The 21,904-nt window shown below is 41.1% G+C and overlaps 1 protein-coding gene across 1 annotated transcript in view; it reads left to right on the plus strand.

Moving 5' to 3' along the window:
* Window positions 1-21,904, plus strand: part of LOC140481513 (piwi-like protein 4) — a 153,707-nt gene that overhangs the window by 39,831 nt on the left and 91,972 nt on the right. The window contains exons 6-8 of the mRNA XM_072577831.1: window positions 5,092-5,203; window positions 19,700-19,826; window positions 21,100-21,217. Coding sequence (XP_072433932.1) covers window positions 5,092-5,203; window positions 19,700-19,826; window positions 21,100-21,217 — 357 coding nt within the window. The remainder of the gene's footprint in view (window positions 1-5,091; window positions 5,204-19,699; window positions 19,827-21,099; window positions 21,218-21,904) is intronic.

Genomic DNA, 21,904 nt, shown 5'->3' on the forward strand with positions numbered 1-21,904 from the left:
CTTCTGAGCAGCATTGTATTCCTTTTTGTGAAGAATCCTCTCATTGCAGCATCTGTATTCTCACACTATAGTTAAAATACAAACAAAAGAAGAATTGGTGTCACAACTCTAATGGAAATTTTAATAGAATAATAGGTTATTTAATCTACTGAACAGCAACTGTTTCAATATAATAACACACAATAAACACACACTTGGAAAAGGCAAGTTCAGTTAAATAGATTGTCTCATATGTAATGCTCCAGTCTGGAAGAAAAGAGTATCAAGTGAAAAAGCAAAGAGACAGAGAGAAAGAATGCAAGCATTTTGCTGTCACAGGAAGAGATGTATAACAGTTTCCAAACATCATTGAAGGTTAAACGAAAGTCCTGATTTTGTGGGAGCTTGACTCCACCCCTTTGTTCCAACCTTTTCAAAGAAAACGTATTCACTTTGTTATTCACTTTGTTGGTTGGGAACAGACCACTCACTACCTCTGTATCAACTTCTTTTCATTTTAAATAAAACCAGGACAAAATACACCTTTTAAAGCCATAGTATCCTCACATTACTAAAAATGAATATTGACTTCCCAATTAGAACATTGAACATTACAGCGCAGTACAGGGCCTTTGGCCTTCGATGTTGCGCTGCCCTGTGAAACCAATCTGAAGCCCATCTAACCGACGCTATTCCATTCCCGTCCATATGGCTATCCAATGACTATTTAAATGCCCTTACAGTTGGTGAGTCTACTACTGTTGCAGGCAATGTGTTCCATGCCCTTTCTACTCTGAGTAAAGAAACTACCTCTGACATCTGTCCTATATCTATCACCCCTCAATTTAAAGCTATGTCCCCTTGTGCTAGCTATCACAATCTGAGGAAAAAATGCTCTTGCTGTCCAGCCTATCTAACCCTCTGATTATCTTATGTCTCAATTTAGTCACATCTCAACCTTCTTCTCTCTAACGAAAATAGCCTCAAGTCCCTCAGCCTTTCCTCATAAGACCTTCCTCCATACCAAGTAACATCCTAGTAAATCTCCTCTGAATTCTTTCCAAAGCTTCCACATTCTTCTTTAATACGGTGACCAGAACTGTATGCAATACTTCAAATGTGTCCACACTAGAGTTTTGTACAGCGCAGCATAACCAGCGCCTCCAAAACTCAATCCCTCTACCAATAAAAGCTAACACACTGTATGCCTTCTTAACAACCCTATCAACTGGGTGGTAACTTCCAAGGATCTATGTACCTGGACACAGAGTTCCCTTTGCACATCTACACTACCAAGAATCTTACCATTACCCAAGTACTCTGCATTCCTGTCACTCCTTCCAAAGTGAATCACCTCACACCTTTCTCCATTAAGCTCCATTTCCCACCTCTCAGCCCAGCTCTGCAGTTTATCTATGCCTGTCTGTAACCTACAACATCCTTCACCACTAGCCACAACTCTACCGACCTTAGTGTCATCGGCAAATTTACTAACCCATCCTTCTAAGCCCTCATTCAAGTCATTTATAAAAATGACAAGCGCTAGTGGACCCAAGCATATCCTTGCAATCCCCCACTACTTACTGAACTCCAGGATGAATATTTCCCATCAACCACCAACCCCTGTGTCTTCTTTCAGCCAGCCAATTTTCAATCCAAACTGCTAAATCACCCTCGATCCCATACCTCTGTATTTTGTGCAATAGCCTACAGCGGGGAACCTTATCAAATGCCTTCCTGAAATCCATATACACCACATTAACTGCTTTACTGTCATCCACCTGTCTGGTCACCTTCTCAAAGAACTCAATAATGTTTGTGAGGCACGACCTACCCTTCACAAAACCGTGTTGACTATCCCTAATCAATTTATTCCTCTTGAGATTATTATAAATCCTATCTCTTATAACCTTTTCCAACACTTTACCCTCAACCAAAGTGAGGTTCACTGGTCTATAACTTCCAAGGTTGTCTGTACTCCCGTTCTTGAACAAGGGAACAACATTTGCTATCGTCCAATCTTCTGGCACTATTCCTATAGACAATGACGACATAAAGATCAAAGCCAAAGGCTCAGTAATCTCCTCTCTGGCTTCCCAGAGAATCTGAGGATAAATCCCAACCAGCATAGGGGACTTACCTATTTTTACACTTTCCAGAATTGCTAACACCTCCTCCTTATGCACCTGAATCCCATTTAGTCTAGTAGCCTGTATCTCAGTATTTTCCTTGACTACATTATCTTTTTCTAGTGTGAATACTGATGAAAAGTATTCATTTAGCATTTCCCCTAGCTCCTCCGACTCCATGCATAACTGCCCACTACTATCCTTGATTGGCCCTAAACTTTCGTCATTCTTTTATTCCCGATATACCGATAGAAAGCCTTAGGGTTTTCCTTGATCCTCACTGCTAATGACTTCTCATGTCCCCTCCTGGCTCCTCTTAGTGCTTTCTTTAGGTCTTTCCCAGCTAACTTGTAACTCTCAAGTCTCATCCTAACATCAGCCTCCTTCTTCCTCTCGACAAGAGATTCAACTTCCTTAGTAAACCACGGCTCCTGATCTCGATAAACTCCTCCCTGTCTGACAGATACATACTTATCAAGGACACGCAGTAACCGTTCCTTGAATAAGTTCCACATTTCCATTGTGCCTGTCCCCTGCAGTTTCCTTCCCCATCCTATGTACCCTAAATCTTGCCTAACCGCATCATAATTGCCTTTTCCCTAACTTTAACTTTTGCCCTGTGGAATATAGCTATCTCTTTCCATCACTAAAGTAAACATAACTGAATTGTGGCCAATGTTGCCAAAGTGCTCACCTACCTCCAAACCTACAACCTGGCCAGGTTCATTACCCAGTACCAAATTTAATGTAGCCTCACCCCTTGTTAGCCTGTCTACATACTGTGTCAGGAAACCCTGCTGTACACATTGGCCAAAAACTGACCCATCTGAAGTACTTGAACTATAGCTGTCAGTATTTGGAAAGTTAAAGATCGCATAACAACTACCCTGTCATTCTCGCTCCTATTGGGGATCATCTTTGCTATCCTATCCTCTACATCTCTGGAACTATCTCAAGGCCTGCAGAAAACTCTCAATAGGGTAACCTCTCCTGTTTCTAATCTCAGCCCATACTACCTCATTACACGAGTCCTCAAAAGTCCTTTCGGCCACCATAATACTATCCTTGACTAACAATGCCACACCTCCCCGTCTTTTACAATTTTCTCTGTTCTTACCGAAACATCTAAATCCTGGAACCTGCAATAACCATTCCTGTTCCTGCTCTACCCATGTGTCTGAAATGTCCACAACATTGAAATCCCAGGTACCAACACATGCTGCAAGTTCACCCACCTTATTCCAGATGCTCCTTGTATGGAAGTAGACACACTTCCAATGAACTTGTTGCTTGCCGATGCTTTCTTGCAATCTTGAAATCTTAGTTCTGACTTCACTACTCTCAACCTCCCCTATACTCTAATTACAATTTTGGTACCCATCCCCCTGCTGAATTAGTTTAAACCCACCCAAAGAGCATTAGCAAATTCCACCCCCCACCCCCCGGAATATTTGTACCCCTCTGGTTCAGGTGAAGACCATCCTGTTTGTAGAGGTCCCACCTACCCCAGAAAGAGCCCCAATTATCCAGGTAACCAAAACCCTCCGTCCTGCACCATACCTTTAGCCATCTGTGTAATTCTTCTCTCTCCTTATTCCTCACCTCGCTAGCATGTGGCACGGGCAACAACCCAGAGACGACAACTCTGTTAATTCCAGCTGTAAGCTTCCACCCTAGCTGCCTGAATTTCTGCCTTAAATCCACATTTCTGTTCCTATCTTTGTGGTCCATAGAGGCACCAACAACAACTTGGGGCTGCTCCCCCTCCCCCACAAGGATCCAAAAACATGATCAGAGACATCACAAGCTCTGGCACCTCGGAGGCAATACACAAACCATGAGTCTCTCTCATTCCCATAGAACCTCCTATCTTTCCCCTAACTATAGAGTTTCCAATGACTAATTCTCTGCTCCTCTTCCCCCTTCCCTTCTGAGCAACAGGGACAGAGTCTGTGCCAGAGATCTGTGCCCCATTGCTTACCCCTGGCTAGTCATCCCCCCAACAATATCCAAAGTGGTATACTTGTTGCTGATGGAAACAGCCACAGGGGATCCTGCACTGCCAGCCAGTTCCCTTTCCATCCCCTGACAGTAGGCCTTCTTTTGCTTGAGGTGTGGCTACCTCCCTGTAACTTTTCTTGATAACCCCTCTGCCTCCCGAATCATCCAAGTTCATCCAGCTCCAGGTCCAGTTCCCTAATGAGGTTTTCAAGGAGCTGAGTTGGGTGCAATTCCCACAGGTGCAGTCAGCAGGGACAATAGATCTGACCCTTCCCTCTCAGAACTTTCAGCTGCCCTAACCTCCATTCCCACTATTCTAAATTCCCAATGAGACTACTGACAAACTAAAACAAAAGGAAACTAGTTACGTTACCAATCCAGCACACAAGACCTTTTTGTTTGGTTAGAGGAGGAGGACGGGTGGGAGACACTACCCGAATATTGTTTCGGGTAAAGCAACCCAAGTTTAGCTGATGTGTTAGTGGAGATTCAAAAGAGTGAGTCCCATACCCTCTTTAAGGATGTGTCTTGACAATGGCTTTTGACCCTGTTTTGGACTAGGCAAACAATGGTTTGGAGTTCTGCTGCAGTTCAGCACAGCTAGTGTCCTAAGTTTAGCCAGTTGAAGAAATTCAAAATTGTGAACTTAATTCAACCATTGCTTAGAATATTTAAATATGAAAGAAAATCATCTACCCTTATCGTTGTGCTAATAGCACTGAATTTCAGGGATGGACAAATTTCCTCAAGTATAAATAGTGTTTTTCTCACAGTTGTAGCTATAGTAATTATAATAGACTCCTATTCGGACAGACATATGCTCAAAGTTGGCTCAGCTAAAATGCAGAATTAGTAGAGGCTAATGGGGAGCAGCTGCACATTTATTGAAATATCCAGTTATGGTAACCTAACTTGAAGAAAAAATCTAGATCGTCATTCTTATTATAGATTTTTATATTACTGAACTGTTTCTTTCTCCTAGATACAACAACAAAACATATCGTATCAATGACATTGACTGGAGCGTGAAACCTACTGACATATTCAAAAAAGCAGATGGAACTGAAATCACCTATGTTGATTATTATTCACAGGTGGGAAAGTTGATCTATTATTAAAATAAGATACATTTGTCTGATGAGCAAGGTCAGTGAATTGGTTAGCACAAGACTCAAAATATCACTGTCCGCAACAGTAGTAGACTCGCCAACTTCAAGGGCATTTATATGGTCATTGGATAGACATATGGACGGGATGAAATAGAGTAGGTTAGATGGGCTTCTGATTCGTTCCACAGGTCGGTACAACATCGAGGGCCAAAGGGCCTGTACTGCGCTGTAATGTTCTATATTCTATTGCAATATTTAAAAGGCATCTGGATGGGTATATGAATAGGAACTGTTTGGAGAGAAACTGGCCGGATGCTGGAAAGTGGGACTAGATTAAGTTGGGACATCTAGTCGGCATGGACAAGATGGACCGAAGGGTCTGTTACCATGCTATACATCTCTAAGACTCTATAAACAAAGGATATATTATGAAGGTGTGAGGAATTTTTATGTGAACTTTACTGATAGTAGAATTTATCATTATACTTTGTGGTATTATTAAGGTGCGTTAAAGCTTGATTTGAAAGTACGTGCTACTTTAAACTCAACACAAGAAGAAAAGCTAACAGAAGGAGGAAGAGTAATGGATAAACACTAGTTGCAATGTATTATGACTACATTTGTTCTTTCAAAATTATGCAGTTCAAGAAGTTGAACAAAGAAGTTATCATTTGCAATAAATTTAATTTGCAGGTAGCTATTTTGACCAGGCAAAATTTAATTGAGAATCAGGATACTTGGCACTGAACAAAGATGCAATAGTTCAATGCACATTTTTTTCTAGCCATAGCCTCCTCCATCACATGCCAACAGAAGAGCTACTGGCCTCTGATTAGTCAGTAGGTCCTTACAAGCGGGACCTCTCCAACTCCATGCAAATGACTCTTGGGGAGGTCCACTTGCCTTGCAATGCATGATTGGCTTGTGATTTAGCAGGCCTTCCCTGGAAGAGGCACCATTAGTCTCTCACCATTTTTCCTGTAGCAGCTACAAAAATCTGTGATCATATTGTGAAAGGAAATAAAACATAAAAATGAGGAAGGGAGAGGAGATTTCCAACACAAATAAAACTCCTTGAGTAATAACTTTGTAAACTGTTTTAAAATATAGTTATTAGTTATTAATTGTAATTACAGTATTTAATTAGAATACTTTCATTTACAAATTTCAACACTGAAGTGTAATAATATGAGGAGGTGCCAGTGTTGGACTGGGCAGACAAAGTCAAAAATCACACAACACCAGGTTGTGGTCCAACAGGTTGATTTGAAACTGCAAGCTTTCAGTGCCCCCGCTCCTTCCTTAGGCAGCTAACGAAAGAGAATACATCAGGCACAGAATATATAAGTAAAAGATCAAATGGAAATGCAACTTATGTAAAAGTATTAAGCAAGTCTATGTGGCTATTAAGTCTTTAATGAATTAGAATGGATGTACAGGTTTAGATTAATTAATATTGATTGATAAATCTCAGAATTTCTTTGAAGTCATTGCCCTGAGATAGGTTTAGGTTTTATCAGAGTAAAGGTGACACCTCTGGTCAGACAGTGTATTTCAGCTGTGAGGCCATGTTTCAAGTCTGTTTGTCTGTCAGACTGGTTTTATTTCCAAAGGAGAAATTTATAAAATGCCATATTGATTTACTGCCGACAGATCGTCTGCTTTTTGAGCAAAATAGAATGTATCTGCAAATGTAAATGCACCCCATAGATTTATATATGTGTGTGCATATGTATGTGGGGTGGCGAGAGAGAGACTGTGTGTGTGTGTGTGTGTGTGTGTTGTGCTTGAGAGGGAGTGTATGTGAGTGTGAGAGAGTATATATTTATGTGAGTGTGCGCGAGAGTGTGGGTGCTTGAGAGAGAGAGTGCGCGCAGGTGTAAGCGAGTATATGACTGTGAGAGTGTGAGTTTGTGTGTGAGTGTGCATAGTGTGGTAGGGTCACCTGTAGTATGACATGAACCCAAGATCCCAGTTGAGGCTATCCTCATGGGTACAGATCATAGTTATCAGTCTCTGGTCGGCAACTCTGCGTTGTTGCATATCCTGAAGTCCACCTTGGAGTACGTTTACCTGAAGATCCGAGGCTGAATGTCTTTGACCGCTAAATTATTCCCCCACACAAACATACACATGTACACACATGTACCCGCACACTTAGATTCATACACATGAACACATACACACACACACTCTCACACAAACTGACACACACAGACCCCCTTTTTCATACATACATACTCTCACAGGCCTATACTCCCTCACATTCTCTCTCAAGAGCATTTGCACACACACACTCCATCCTCACACTCTTTCCTGTCTCTCCTTCCCACATGCACACACGCACGCATACAGACTTTCTCTCTCCCCTCCTCCCAATACACACACACATACAAATCTGTGGGGTGAATTTGCATTTGCAGACTTGTATTTGCAGGTACATTCAATTTTGCTCAAAAAACACACGGTCTGTAAACAGTCAGTAAATGTGGCATTTTATAAATTCATCCTTTGGAAATAAAACCAGTCTGACAGTCACAAACAGACTTGAAACATGGCCTCACACCTAAAATGCATTGTCTGATCAGAGGTGTCATCTTTATTCTGATGTGGAGATGCTGGTATTGGACTGAGATGGTCATGACACTATGATCTTTTGCTATAAATTCTGAGTCTTATGGTCCTACCCAATTCGTTACCTTATGAAGGAGCGGCGCTCCAAAAGCTTGTACTTCCAAATAAACCTGTTGGACTATAACTGGTGTTTTTTTGATTTTTTTTTAACCTTTACTCTGATAAAACCTTAAGTTATCTTGGGTCAGTGACTTGAAAGAAATTCTGGGATTTACATATTTATCAATTGAAACCTGCACCTCTATTCTAACTGATTAAATACTTAACAGCTATCTAAGTTTGTTTAATACATTTGTATAAGTTGTATGATCCTTTGGTCTTTTACTTATAAATTCTGTGTCTGATGTATTTGCTCACTAGCTGCCTGAGGAAAGAATGGGGGCTCTGAAAGCTTGCGGTTTCAAGTAAACCTGTTGGACTATAACCCAGTGTTGTGACATTTTTGAATTTGCAATTATATAGTAGTGGCATAAGATGATATTAAAAAGATACAAAACATGAGCTTGATTAAAATGAATTTGTCTTTTTTTAACCCACTTAAAAAGGGCAGCCTGATTCACAACAAAGGAATCTTACATCTTGAGTGTATTTTTTGTTGCAATCATCATTGCAATCACTGCTTCTATGATGTGGAGCAGCCAATGCTGGACAAAGTTAAAAATCACACAATACCAGACTTAGATTAGATAAGATTCCCTACAGTATGGTCACAGGCCATTTGGCCCAACAAGTCCACACCAACCCTCTGAAGAGTAACCCACCCAGACCCATTTCCCTCTGACTAATGCACCTAGCACTATGGGCAATTTAGCATGGCCAATTCACCTGACCTGCACATCTTTGGATTGTGGGAGGAAACCAGAGCAAACCTATGCAGACACAGGGAGAATATGCAAACTCCACACAGGCAGTTGCCCAAGGCTGGAATCGAACCCAAGGCCCAGGTGCTGTGAGGCAGCAGTGCTAACCACTATGCCACCATGCTATCCTGTTTATTTGGAAGCACTAGCTTTCAGAGCACTGCTTTTTCATCAAGTGGTTGTGGAGTATAAGATCATTAGACACAGTACCTATAGCAAAAGATTACAGTGTCATACAGTGATATATTGAACAAACCTGGATTGTTAAGTCTTTCATCTTTTAAAATGCAGGTTTCGCTTCATTAATATGTAATCTCAGAGCTTTTTTTAAGTCACGTTCTCAAGATAACTTAATGTTTTATAACAAAAGGTGACATCATAGCTCAGACAATGCATTAAAGGTGTGAGGTTAGATTCTGTCTGTATCCCAGTCTTGAGTCAGACTGGTTCTATTTCCAAAGTTTATAGAAGTTTATATAAAAAAAAAAATTCTCCCTGGAGTGGGGGAATTCAGAACTAGAGGGCATAGATTTAGGGTGAGAGGGGAAAGATAGAAAAGGGACCTAAGGGGCAACTTTTACATGCAGATTGGTGTGTAAATGGAATGAACTGCCAGCGGAAGTGGTGGAGGCTGGTACAATTACAGCACTTAAAAGGCATCTGGACGGGTATACGAATAGGAAGGGTTTAGAGGGATATGGGTCAAGTGCTGGCAAATGGGACTAGAATAGGTTAGGATAACTGGTCAGCATGGATGAATTGGACGGAAGGGTCTCCTTCTGTGCTGTACATCTTTATGACTCTAACTCCATTATTTCTGAAAAGCTGAATAGCATTTCCAAATTATTGGAAATGCTGAGATTGTGGATGTGCATGCAAGTAATATAGCCCCTTAAGAAAGATCACAGTTGGGTAAATGACCATGTACAAAGGGTGTGTTACAAAGTTGAAAGAGAGTATGGTCCCTTTATGGCCTTTTCTGAGCTGACAGATTGTGACAGCACATGTGTCCATGACTAGCTGACAGGTGCAGAGAGTGATGAGAATTGATCATGTATAGCAATCAGCTTGGAGTCGTGTTTTGATGTTAAGGCAACTGGATTTGAATTTAACTCATTAAATTATTCCCAGGGTACCAAAAAGCAATTGATTTGAATTTTATTGTAAGGACAACATTAGATTAATGAGAGAGTACGAGTCTTGGGGATGTAAAAAGAGAGGGCATTTCAAAAAATAGTCAGAACCAACTGATTATCAGACCAGAGAGCACATGTCATCTGAAAAGGACTCTGAAAGCGCAAAAAAGAAATCTCTCAAGGCTTCATCCAATAAAGGTACCAAGAAATTTTCTAAAAAGTCACTCACAATAAAATGTAAGAAGGAAATGCAGAGTGAAGACAGCAGATTTGGAAGACTGGAAGGAAGACAGTGAAAGAGACAGTATGGACTTTAGAGATTAAGTTAATTTAATGTTTAGTAATTGTGTTATTGGAGCACCATTTTTTAACAGAGTTAGGGTAAGATGGTGATTAGTTAAGAAAAAGGGGACTCAGGTTTGTTAATGGTTTCATTTAATTTTCACTGTTATTGTTAGGAAAATAAGTTTTTTTTTCTGTAAACTGTGGAAATCGGGAGTTTCTTTCATTTATTTTTAACAGATGAGGAGGCGGAATAGGACTATTTGGCGCCGATCATTTGGCCCAGCTGTTTTGGCTATAAACTGTTTTGGCGCTCATTACTTTGGCGCTGAGCTGTTTTAGCGCCAATTTAGAATTTTAAAAAAATCGTACAGCCCGTAAGAAGTTCGTTTTTATTGCATTGTAAGAAATAAATCTAATTATTTTTTATTCATTACTTTTAACCTATTCATTATAAAAATGAATTTCTACATTTTGCTACATTTGGCAGTAGATGACTATTAACAATTGTTAAATGAGAAGATGATTACAAAATGAGATTTGAATCTATAGCGGGTCATTACAGCTTTGACTATCAACTCTTTCTAGTTGAGAAAATTACATTGGGTCATTAGTCATCCTCTCCTCTTTAACCAAACAAGACTTTTTTTCATTCTGAATTGGTGCCAAAACAGCTCAGCGCCAAAGTAACGAGTGCCAAAAAGGTGGGGCCAAATGATTGGCGCCAAAAGGGCGGCGCCAAAACATACCCGACCCTGAGGAGGCAAGGCAAGCTTTTCTGGGTGTTTTAATTTTAATTAATGGAGGGATTCGACCTCTGCATTGTAAAGGTGCAATAAAACAAAGAGGAAAATTCCAAATACAGTCAGCACTTTGAAGTCTGCTCTCAAGAACTGCTCTTAAATACTTTCCTTGGTTCTTATTTACACTTACTTATAATACGTGGTACGTTGCAGCCAGATGAGAGTTTAAGAGCCACATTCGAGTTTGTGCACGTGTGTTTGCCAACTAGTGGTTATAACAGGACACTTGGAAAATGTAAATGTAATAATTCCTCAAGGTCTGTCAAACATCTACAAGGCACAGGTCAGGAGTGTGATGGCCCATTGTCCCTTTTCATGGATAAGTGCTGCTTCAACACACTCAAAGCTTAACATCAACCAGTACAAAGTGTACTTGATTGTCACCGCATCCACTACTTTGAACATTGTTTTTTCACCACTGGTGGGAGCTGTGTACTACCTACTATATACACTGCACCAGTTCACCAAAGCTCCTCAAACAATATCTTCCAATCCTGTCACCTCTGCCATCTAGAAGAATAAGGCCATTAGCTGCATGGGAACAACACCACCTGCCATGTCCCTTTCAAGTTACAAATCACCCTGACTTGGAAATATATTGCCTTTCCTTCACTGTCACCGAACAACTTCCTGACAGCACTGCGGGTGGCCCTAAGCTTTAAGGATGGCAGTTTTTAAGAAGGCAGCTCACAACCATGTTCTCTCCAGCAGTTAGGAATGGGCAATAAATTGCAGCCTCGTCTTCAATATCAAAATCCTAGGAATGAATAAAAATAACCTGAAAGCAGAATCAACATGGTTTTGTGAAAGGGAAGATATGTTTGACTAATTTCATAAAAATTTGCAGTACAGAAGGTGGCGATTCAACCCATCAGTCTGTACCGGCTTCCAAAAGTGCTGCCTAACTAGTCCTATTCTCCAGTCCTAACTCCATACCCCTTCAAATTAATCACTCTCAAATACACTGCTCTCTTTTGAAACCACCTATGGATCCCTCCATTGCAAATCTTAATGCTTCTCTGAGATTTATTACAAAACTTTGAGGAAGTAGTATGCAGTGTGGATAAAGGAGAATCTGTATACCCATGTATACTTGGCTTTCCATAATCTATTTGCTAAAATGCCACATCAAAAGTTACTACAAAAAATAAAGAGCTCACAGTGTTGGGAATCATGGATAATTGAGTTCCAGGAAGCAGAGAGTAGGGATAAGTTGATTATTTTTGGGTTGGCAGTTGCAACCAGTGAAGTGTTAGAGGGAGCAATGCTGGGCCATTGAATATTTAGGACCTACAGAAATGACTTTGATGAAGGCAATGAAGGTATGGTTGCTCAATTTGCGAATAACACAAAAATAGGTAGGAAAGTAAATTGAGTTGATATAAAGAATCTGAAAAGCAATCACTGACATTTCACATAATTGGGTAAAACATTGATAGTTGGAGTATAACATAGGAAAATATGAATTTGCCAATTTCAGCAGAAAGAAAAATAGTATTGAATTGAATTGAATTTATTGTCACATGTACTGAGGCACAGTGAAAATAGACAATAGCCATTGGGTGCAGGAGTAGGCCATTCTGCCCTTCGAGCCTGCACCACCATTCATTGTGATCATGGCTGATCATCCTCAATCAGTATCCTGTTCCTGCCTTATCTCCATAACCCTTGATTCCACTATCCTTGAGAGCTCTATCCAACTCTTTCTTAAACAAATCCAGAGACTGGGCCTCCACTGCCTTCTGGGGCAGAGCATTCTTCACACCCACCACTATCTAAGTAAAAAGGTTTCTCCTCATCTCTGTCCTAAATGGTCTACCCCTTATTTTTAAGCTGTGTCCTCTGGTTCGGAACTCGCCCATTAGCGGAAACATGTTTCCTGCCTCCAGAGTGTCCCATCCTTTAATAATCCTATACGTCTCAATCCGATCCCCTCTCAGTCTTTTAAGCTCAAGGGTATACAAGCCCAGTCACTCCAATCTTTCAACATAAGATAGTCCTGCCATTCCAGGAATTGACCTTGTAAACCTACGCTGCACTCCCTCAATAGCCAGAATGTCTTTTCTCAAATTTGGAGACCAGAACTGCACACAGTATTCCAGGTGTGGTCTCACCAGGGCCCTGTACAGCTGCAGAAGAACCTCTTTGCTTCTATACTCAATCCCTCTTGTTATGAAGGCCAGCATGCTATTAGCTTTCTTCACTACCTGCTGTACCTGCATGCTTACCTTCATTGACTGGTGTACAAGAACACCCAGATCTCTTTGTGCTGCCCCTTTACCTAACTTGACTCCATTTAGGTAGTAATCTGCCTTCCTGTTCTTGCCACCAAAGTAGATAACCATACATTTATCCACATTAAACTGCATCTGCCATGCATCTGTCCACTCACCTAACCTGCCCAGGTCACCCTGTAATGTCCTAACATCCTCCTCACATTTCACCCTGCCACCCAGCTTTGTATCATCAGCAAATTTGCTAATGTTACTATTAGTACCATCTTCTATATCATTAATATATATTATAAAATGCTGCGGTCCCAGCACTGATCCCTATAGTACCCCACTGGTCACAGCCTGCCATTCCGAAAGGGAACCGTTTATCACTACTCTTTGTTTCCTGTCAGCCAACCAATTTTCAATCCAAGGTCAGTACTTTGCCCCCAATACCATGCGCCCTAATTTTGCTCACTAACCTCCTATGTGGGACTTTATCAAAGGCTTTCTGAAAGTCCAGGTACACTACATCTACTGAATCTCCCTTGTCCATCCATCTTCAGAGTTACATCCTCAAAAAATTCCAGAAGATTAGGAAGCATGATTTCCCCTTCATAAGTCCATGCTGATTCTGACCTATCCTGTTACTGCTATCCAGATGTGTCGTAATTTCATCCTTTATAATTGACTCCAGCAACTTTCCCACCACTGAGGTCAGACTAACTGATCTATAATTTCCTGCTTTCTCTCTCGTTCCTTTCTTAAAAAGTGGTACAACATTAGCCACCCTCCAATCCACAGGAACTGATCCTGAATCTATCGAACTCTTGGGAAATAATCACCAATGCATCCACGATTTCTCGAGCCACCTCCTTCAGTACCCTGGGATGTAGACCATCAGGCCGCGGGGACTTATCAGCCTTCAGACCTAGCAGTCTCTCCAACACCAATTCCTGGCAAATATAAATTCCCTTCAGTTCAGGTCCTTCAGCCACTGTTACCTCTGGGAGATTGCTTATGTCTTGCGAGGAATATGGGCAGATAACATTGTTAAATAGCATAGATAAGTAAATAATAGGTAAACAGCACAAATCAAAAACACAGGTACAGGGGAATGCTGAGAGTTTGAGAGTCCATTCAGTATTCTAACAATAGTCCGGTACGAACTGTTTCGAAACTGGCAGCTGCGTGTGTCCAGGCGTCTGTACCTTCGCCCCAATAGTAGAGGTTGTAGAAAAGCATTGCCAGGGTGAGAAGGATCTTTGAGAATGCTGGCGGCCTTTCCTTGACAGCGGGCCTGGTAGATGGATTCTGTAGATGGGAGGTTGGCCTTTGTGATTGTCCAGGCCGAGTTCACCACTCTCTGTAACTGTCTCCGATCCTGAATGGTACAGTTGCCATACCAGGCAGTGATACATCCAGACAGAATGGTGCACCTACAAAAGTTGGCGAGGGTATTTGCCGTCATGCCAAATTTTCTCAGCTGTCTGAGGAAGAAGAGACATTGTTGGGCCTTTGTAACCAGTGCGTCCACATGAAGAGTCCAAGAAAGCTTGTTGTGGATGACCACTACCAGGAGCTTGATACACTCCACTCATTCCACCTCTGTGCTGTTAATGTATAGGGTGGCATGAGTAATATCCCGCATAAAGATGATAATGAGTTTTTTGGTTTTGCTGGCATTGAGAGCTAGGTTGTTCTCAGTGTGCCATTTTTCCAGGTCTTCCATCTCCTGTCTGTAGTCTGTTTCATCGTCATCTGAGATTCAACGGACTATGGTGGTGTCATCAGCAAACTTGTAAATGGCATTAGTCTGATATATGGCAACACAGTCATGGGTATACAGTGAGTACAGTAGGGGCTGAGTACACATTCCTAGGGGCCTCCAGTGTTGAGTGTTAGCGAGGATAAAATATTGTCCCCAGTCTTCACTGACTGTGGCATATGGGTCAGGAAACTGAGGATCCAGTTACAGAGAGTGGGGTTTAGTTTGAGATCACTAAGTTTGGTGATCAGTCTCGAGGGATAATAGTGTTGAAGGCTGAAATGTAGTCAATGAGTAGGATTCTTACGTAGCTGTTCTTGGAGTCAAGATGTTTTAGGGAGGAGTGAAGGGCAAGTGATATGGCATCGGACGTGGATCTGTTGGTCCGATTGGCAAATTGGAGTGGGTCAAGAGCAGTGGGGAAGCTGGAGTTGATTAATGCCATGACCAGCCTTTCAAAGCACTTCATGATCACCACAGTTAGGGCCACTGAGCGGTAGTCATTGAGACATGGTGCATGAGCCTTCTTAGGCACAGGGATGATGTTGGCCCTCTTGAAACAGGCAGGGACAGTGGCCTGCTGCAGGGAGAGGTTGAAGATGTCAGAGAAGACCCCTGCCAGTTGATCTGCGCATGCTCTGAGTACACGGCCTGGTACTCTGTCTGGTCCCATCGTTTTCCTTGATTCAGGTGAAGGAAAACTGATCTGATCTCTGATGCAGTGACTGTTGAGATAGGTTAGTCAGGACTTGTCAGAATAGGTGTTACCTCTTTGCCGAAATTCTGTTCAAAGTGAGCATAGAAGGCGTTGAGACGATCTGGGAGGGATGTATCATCGTCTGCTATTTTGCAATGTCTCTTTTTAGAACCTGTGATGTCATTCAGTCCTTGCCATCATCGCTGGGTGTCTGACTGGGTCTCTCCTTTGGATCGGTATTGGTCCTTGGCTGTCTTAATGGCCCTGCGAACTTCATACTTGGATTTCTTACATTTGAATGGGTTTCCTGACCTGAAGCCCTCACACCTGGTTTTTAGCAGGCTTTCTATGTCCTGATTCATCCAGGGATTCCTGTTGTGTAACACCCAGATTGACTTCCTCGGTATACAGTCCTCCACACACTTGCTGACAAAATCCGTGATGGTGGTGGCATACTCGTCCAAGGAACCTGTGGACTGTTTGAACATGGCCCAGTCAGCCAATTCCAGACAGCACCGGAGTTGATCCTCTGCCTCCTCTGACCAGCACTGAACCTGTATCCGTGAGGGGGTTTCCTGCTTGAGCTTTTGCCTGTAAGCTGGAAGAAGAAACACGGTATTGTGGTCGGAGTTCCCGAAATGAGGGTGGGGGATGGAGCATCCTTCACAGTGGTGTGGCAGTGGTCTAAAATGTTCGGGCCCCTGGTGGGGCAGGTAATGATCTGGTGTTACTTTGGCAATACAGTGGTGTGGCAATACCTTCCTGAGATTGGCTTGATTGAAGTCGCCAGTTAAAATAAACAGGGCCTCAGGGTGTTACTAGTGGAGTATAGCCCATCCAGAGCTTTCTCAACCTTTGCTTGTGGCAGTATGTACTCAACAGTTAGTATAGCAATGGTAAATTCCCATGGAAGACAGAAAGGCCAGCATTTAATGGTGAGGAATTCAAGTTTTAGGGAGCAGTGGCTACCCAGGGTTTCAATATCCATGCACCACTAGTTGATTAAAAAGCAAACCCCTCCACCCTTTGTCTTACCTGAGGTCCATGCAATGGATAGAAAAAGCATCAGCCTGAAGTGCGCAGTTGGGAACGAATGGGTTGAGCCAGGTTTCTGTGAAGCAGAATGCACAGCGGTCCTGCAGTTCACACTGGAAGCTGAGCCGTGATCTGAGTTCATCCATCTTGTACATTTACTAGGAATAAGCTAGGAAGGGGGGGTCTTGAAACCCCTAGTCACAGTCTTACTAGCAGGCCAGCACACTTACCCTGCTTCTTCACAGGTTCCTGTAGTATAACATTTAAATGGAGAAAGGTTTCAAAGCTGCAGGATAGAATCATTTAAAGGACGTAGTACATGAATCACAAAACTTGCACAAGGATAGGAACTGATCATGAAGACAAATAGAATGGTGTCATTTATTTCAAGGGGAATAGAATATCAAGGTAGGAAAACTTTGCTAAATTTGTGTGGGACAATAGTGAGACCACATTTGGAGTAATGTATGGACCAAATAGTTTGGTCTCTTTTTGTGAGGAAATATGTTTTAGCATTAGAAGCAGTTCAGAGGATGTTCAGTCAACTGATTCCTAGGATAATGGGCTTATCTACTAAAAGAATATTAGGTAGTTGAGTGTGCATGCATTGAAGTTTTAGGAGAATGACATGGTCTTACTAAATCATACAAGATCTAAATGGAAATTGAGACTGTTACACCTCACTAAGATGGTGTGCTGGAACTCAAGCCCGGCTATCCTTGAGTTATCATAATATAGTTAAAAATGTTGGAGAAGTATGCAGAATTTCCCAATTTGCCTGTGTTTTAGATCCAAGTTGATTGGAAGTATGAACCAGGTATCGTACTAAACGAGAAAACTATTTTTGTTAAGAATATTTAGATTCTAGCCAAAGATAATCAAGTATAAGCCAGTGACATATAACTCTACCAGTTAAAACTCAAACAAACCACTTTATAAAACTTCCCCACTCATACAGACAGACATAGACAAACAGAAAAATGGGCTTTATGGGTGGAAAGAAAGACGAGCAATACTATTCAATGGCCCTTGTCCATAATGATTCTTTTGCCTTGTAAAGACCTCATTAGTGCTGCTTCTTCAGGTGCTTTTGCTTGCAGGAACCACAGGACAACTAATTCACACGTGTAACATCTCTGACTTATTGGTTTAAGGTACAGCTTACAGAACCTGCTCAGGACAAAGGAATGACTTTCTTCAAGCTTGAGGTGTTTTTGACTGCTGGGAAAGAAGAACTGCTCCTTTCTTATTAAAAGTGTGACGACTTCTTCCTCAAACATTGATATGTATAAGCTTGTTAGCTGTCTGCAGACCAATTGCATAGTTGTTGATAGACAGAAAGCATTTGTTATCAATAAGCAGTCACAACTCCACAGATCAATCAGCTATTTCATGCCAGCTAAGTTTTCCTTCATATACACCAATTGAGGCTAGCTTATCTGAAACCAGACTTTCCCAACTCTGCCTGCCCCATACTCCAATACTTGAACAAATAATACTGTATACAGTACTTGCAAAGTGTAGCAATGCTTTTCACAATCCTTGGTTTCTAAAGGATTTATTTTCCAACTTGATTAACAATCAAAGAAACACCAAAATAATATGATACAATCTTTACAATGAAATGGATGTTTCTCTTTGTGGTTCAGACAAGAACTAGAAGACAATTTAAAAATTATAGTCTCCACTTAAGACACAGAGCCATAGAGACATACAGTACGGAAACAGACCTTTCAGTCCCAACTAGTACATGATCAACCATAATCTCAACTAAACTAGTCTGTGCTTGGTCCATATCACTCTGAACATTTCTTATGCATGTAAATTATAAGGGTGGCACGGTGGCTCAGTGGTTAGCATTACTGCTTCGCAGCGCCCGGGGTATTGTTTGCCCATTCTCCCCATGTTTGCGCACGTTTCCTCCAGGTGCTCTGGTTTCCCCCCATAGTCCAAGATGTGCAGGTCATGCTAAATTGCCCGTAGTGTCCAGGAATGCGTAGGCTAGATGAGTTAGCCATGGGAATGCAGGGTTACAGCAATGAGGAGGGTCTAGGTGGGACACATTTCAGGGGGGTTTTGTGAACCTTTTGGACCGAATGGCCTGTTTCCACACTGTAAGGGTAGGGATTCTGTGGTAAATTGTCTAAATGTCTTTTAAACGTAGTAACTGCACCCACTACTTCATCTGGAAGTTCATAAAACAAATGAACCACTCTCTGTAAAAACAAAATTGCCCCTCATGTTGTCTTAAAACCTTTCTCACCTTAAAACACATAGATTAGCAGTCTTTTTTCCTCTGAGGTCATTTGATTGTGGAATACTCTTTTCTCAGTAATAGTGGAGAAAGGATCATCAAATATTTTTCTGGCTGATTTAGATGGATGCTTCATTAATAAAGGAGTACAAGAGGTAGACAGGAAAGTAGGTATGAGGCCACACCGGATCAACCATGATCTTATCAAATGGGGAGCAGATTCAAGGTGCTGAACAGTCTATAGCTGCTCCTTATTTGTATGTTTGTATATATGTGTGTTTGTACGGTCCCTGAGTTACGTTTTCAGTAACATTATCTTTTTCAACAGTCGTTTAAAGACTGATGCCCTTGTTAAAATATATATTTAGCCTAAAATCATTGTTACTGAGAGCACACAAGTCATGTTTTCAAGATATGCACCTCAACTACTGTCAGCACATTTTAGAAGTTGTGGATGACCTGCCCTTAATTTTTAATTCAAATGGTCAGTAACTTAGCAACAGATAATGATTTTCTGATGCGCATCGACAAAGTTCGGTATTGCTGGTATATATTCAGAAATCTGCATCTCAGCCATACAGAAAGCTACCTCCAAAAAGAAAGTCATTAAATATGAATGGGTTACTGTTGCTAAATATTCTAGAATGATAGAGGTATAATTTTTAACATAGTGTGGGGTATAGTAGAGGTCACAGATTTACTATCCTATCTTTTGAACTATCATCATTGAAGATTTCTGTCACTATATATTTATTTTTAGGATTTTGTTTAATATTGTCTTTATTTTTTGTCTACACAGCAATATGATGCCTCCATCACTGATCTGAAACAGCCAATGCTAGTCAGCTGGTTAAAAAGTAAAAATCGTTCCATGGATGTGGCCCCACGTCTAGTTCACCTCATTCCAGAGTTTTGCTACCTTACAGGTAACAAACAAAAGATTTCTAACCAAATAATCACATACTGAGCATATACTTATTAAAGTTAATCATGAATCTGAATTGAATTAACTTTATTATCATGTACTCAGATCAGTACAGTGAAAACTTTACAAGTCACCACTTATAGTGCCATCTTGGGTACAAAGGTTCCAAGGTACAGATTCTTCAGTACAACTGCTTACGAGAAAAGCATTAGAAAATAAAGAAATAAGAAATCCAGCATTGCAGATTGTAGAAATAAAGTAGGAAAAAGAGAAAAAGCTCAGAGCAACCATCCTTCCAACCGAGTCTACATTTGCAGCTCACCTCCACTCTGCACCAGGTCCTGACTCCAGACCACGCCACATTTCATCTCTGGGCTCTTGAGGCTGGGAGACTCTGGAATCAGCTCAAGACTGAAGTCCACATTGAGGCCATGCTGGGCCGAGAGGTCACTTCGCCAGGGAGGCCACCACACCAAAATGGGAGACTTGTTGGTTGTCCAGTTTTAACCTGAATTGCCTACCCTTGGGTTGGCCAACTGTTAATTTTCATAATCCGAAGACAGGCAAAATGAATCTTCTTTCTTACTGTATTGTATAGGCACCAGAAATTTAAGCTTTACTTCGAAGTGTAGCTGATTTTGCAACTTATTTATGGTGTACTTTTAACCCAATAAGATATCTTATAGCACTTTGAAGGAAAATGATAAAACAAAATAGGGCTCCTACCATATAAGTAAGCCTCAGGTCCAAAATAAGATCGTGGCCAAAGAGGGTGGTTTTAAGGAGTAACTTAAAGAAGGAAAATGAGGTAGAGAGGAAAAGAGGTGTAGGGAGGAAAATCTAGAGCATGTGTGTTACTCAAATGTTGGCATAATCATCAGTGGTGGAGAGATCAAGATTGAGATTGCTCAATTGGCCAGAAATAGAGGGTTGCAGACAACGTTGATGGTTAAGAAGATGGAAAAGACAAGACAAAAAGAGATGAGGACATGGAGGCATTTAAAAACAAGGTTGAGAATTGTAATATCAAAATGTTGCTGAGCAGGGAGTTGTGTGTGTCAGGAATATCAGTGGGTAGATGATTGGGATTTAGATAAAATCCATTCAGTGTGGTTCTCAAACAATCATAGGTTGCTTACCACTTGATGTTGAGAATATTTACCATGTCTGAAGTTTTCAGAATAACTTATCATGAAGTGAAATTCAAAGTAAGATTTATTTTCCTTGCAAAAATAACCATATTGATTTATTTTGCGGCAATGTGTTATCCACAGGGCTAAGCAACCAGGCTCGCTCTGATTTTCGTATAATGAAGGATTTGGCTGCAGAAACACAACTGTCTCCTCAAAAAAGACAAAAGAGATTGCATGAACTAATTGATAATATTCAAAGGTAAACAGATCATTCATAGGACAAATTTTTAATTCTATTTTAAAATGTAAATTTTGAAAAACAGCAGCCATGGAGTATTTTGTGATTAGTTTGTTACTTTGTATGCTAATATGGAAAAGGGTGAGTTACACTCCCATTTTAGGAACTGGACACTTTTAGCGTGGGGTTAGCCCAGTTTATTATTGTGTATAACTTTTTCTAATTATCCACAGTAACATAGTCTCAAACTTGTAGGAGAATCTCCGAAATGCTTGATTTGATATTTACTTAGTCCAGAAGCAACTTCAGGATGTTTTGTCTACAATTTCGGCACGGTAACCTAATAATGATTTTGCTTATAATTTTTACCATTTAGGAAGGAATGACCAATTTTTATCTGATGATTCACAAGTGGGCCATTGACTTGAAAGTCCATCCTGTTTCTCTCTTCACATGTTGGCCTGCTGAGTATTGCCAGTGTTTTCTCTTTATATTTCTGTTGCTGCACAACTGAAAATGAAGTAAACTTTTCTGCAGCACCCATGGGCTGCAAGCCCAGAGATCATTGGCCAAGAGCACCTCAGCAGTCAGAGCAACAAGATAAACAGTCTGGCTGTGCTTCTGTTGAAGGCACAGAGGATAAATTACATTGAACCACATACATACTAAGAGAAAACAATTTTAATTTGCCAAAGATAGGTGTTCGAG

The sequence above is a fragment of the Chiloscyllium punctatum genome, chromosome 9 (assembly GCF_047496795.1).
Source record: "Chiloscyllium punctatum isolate Juve2018m chromosome 9, sChiPun1.3, whole genome shotgun sequence".
Taxonomy (NCBI): Eukaryota; Metazoa; Chordata; class Chondrichthyes; order Orectolobiformes; family Hemiscylliidae; genus Chiloscyllium; species Chiloscyllium punctatum.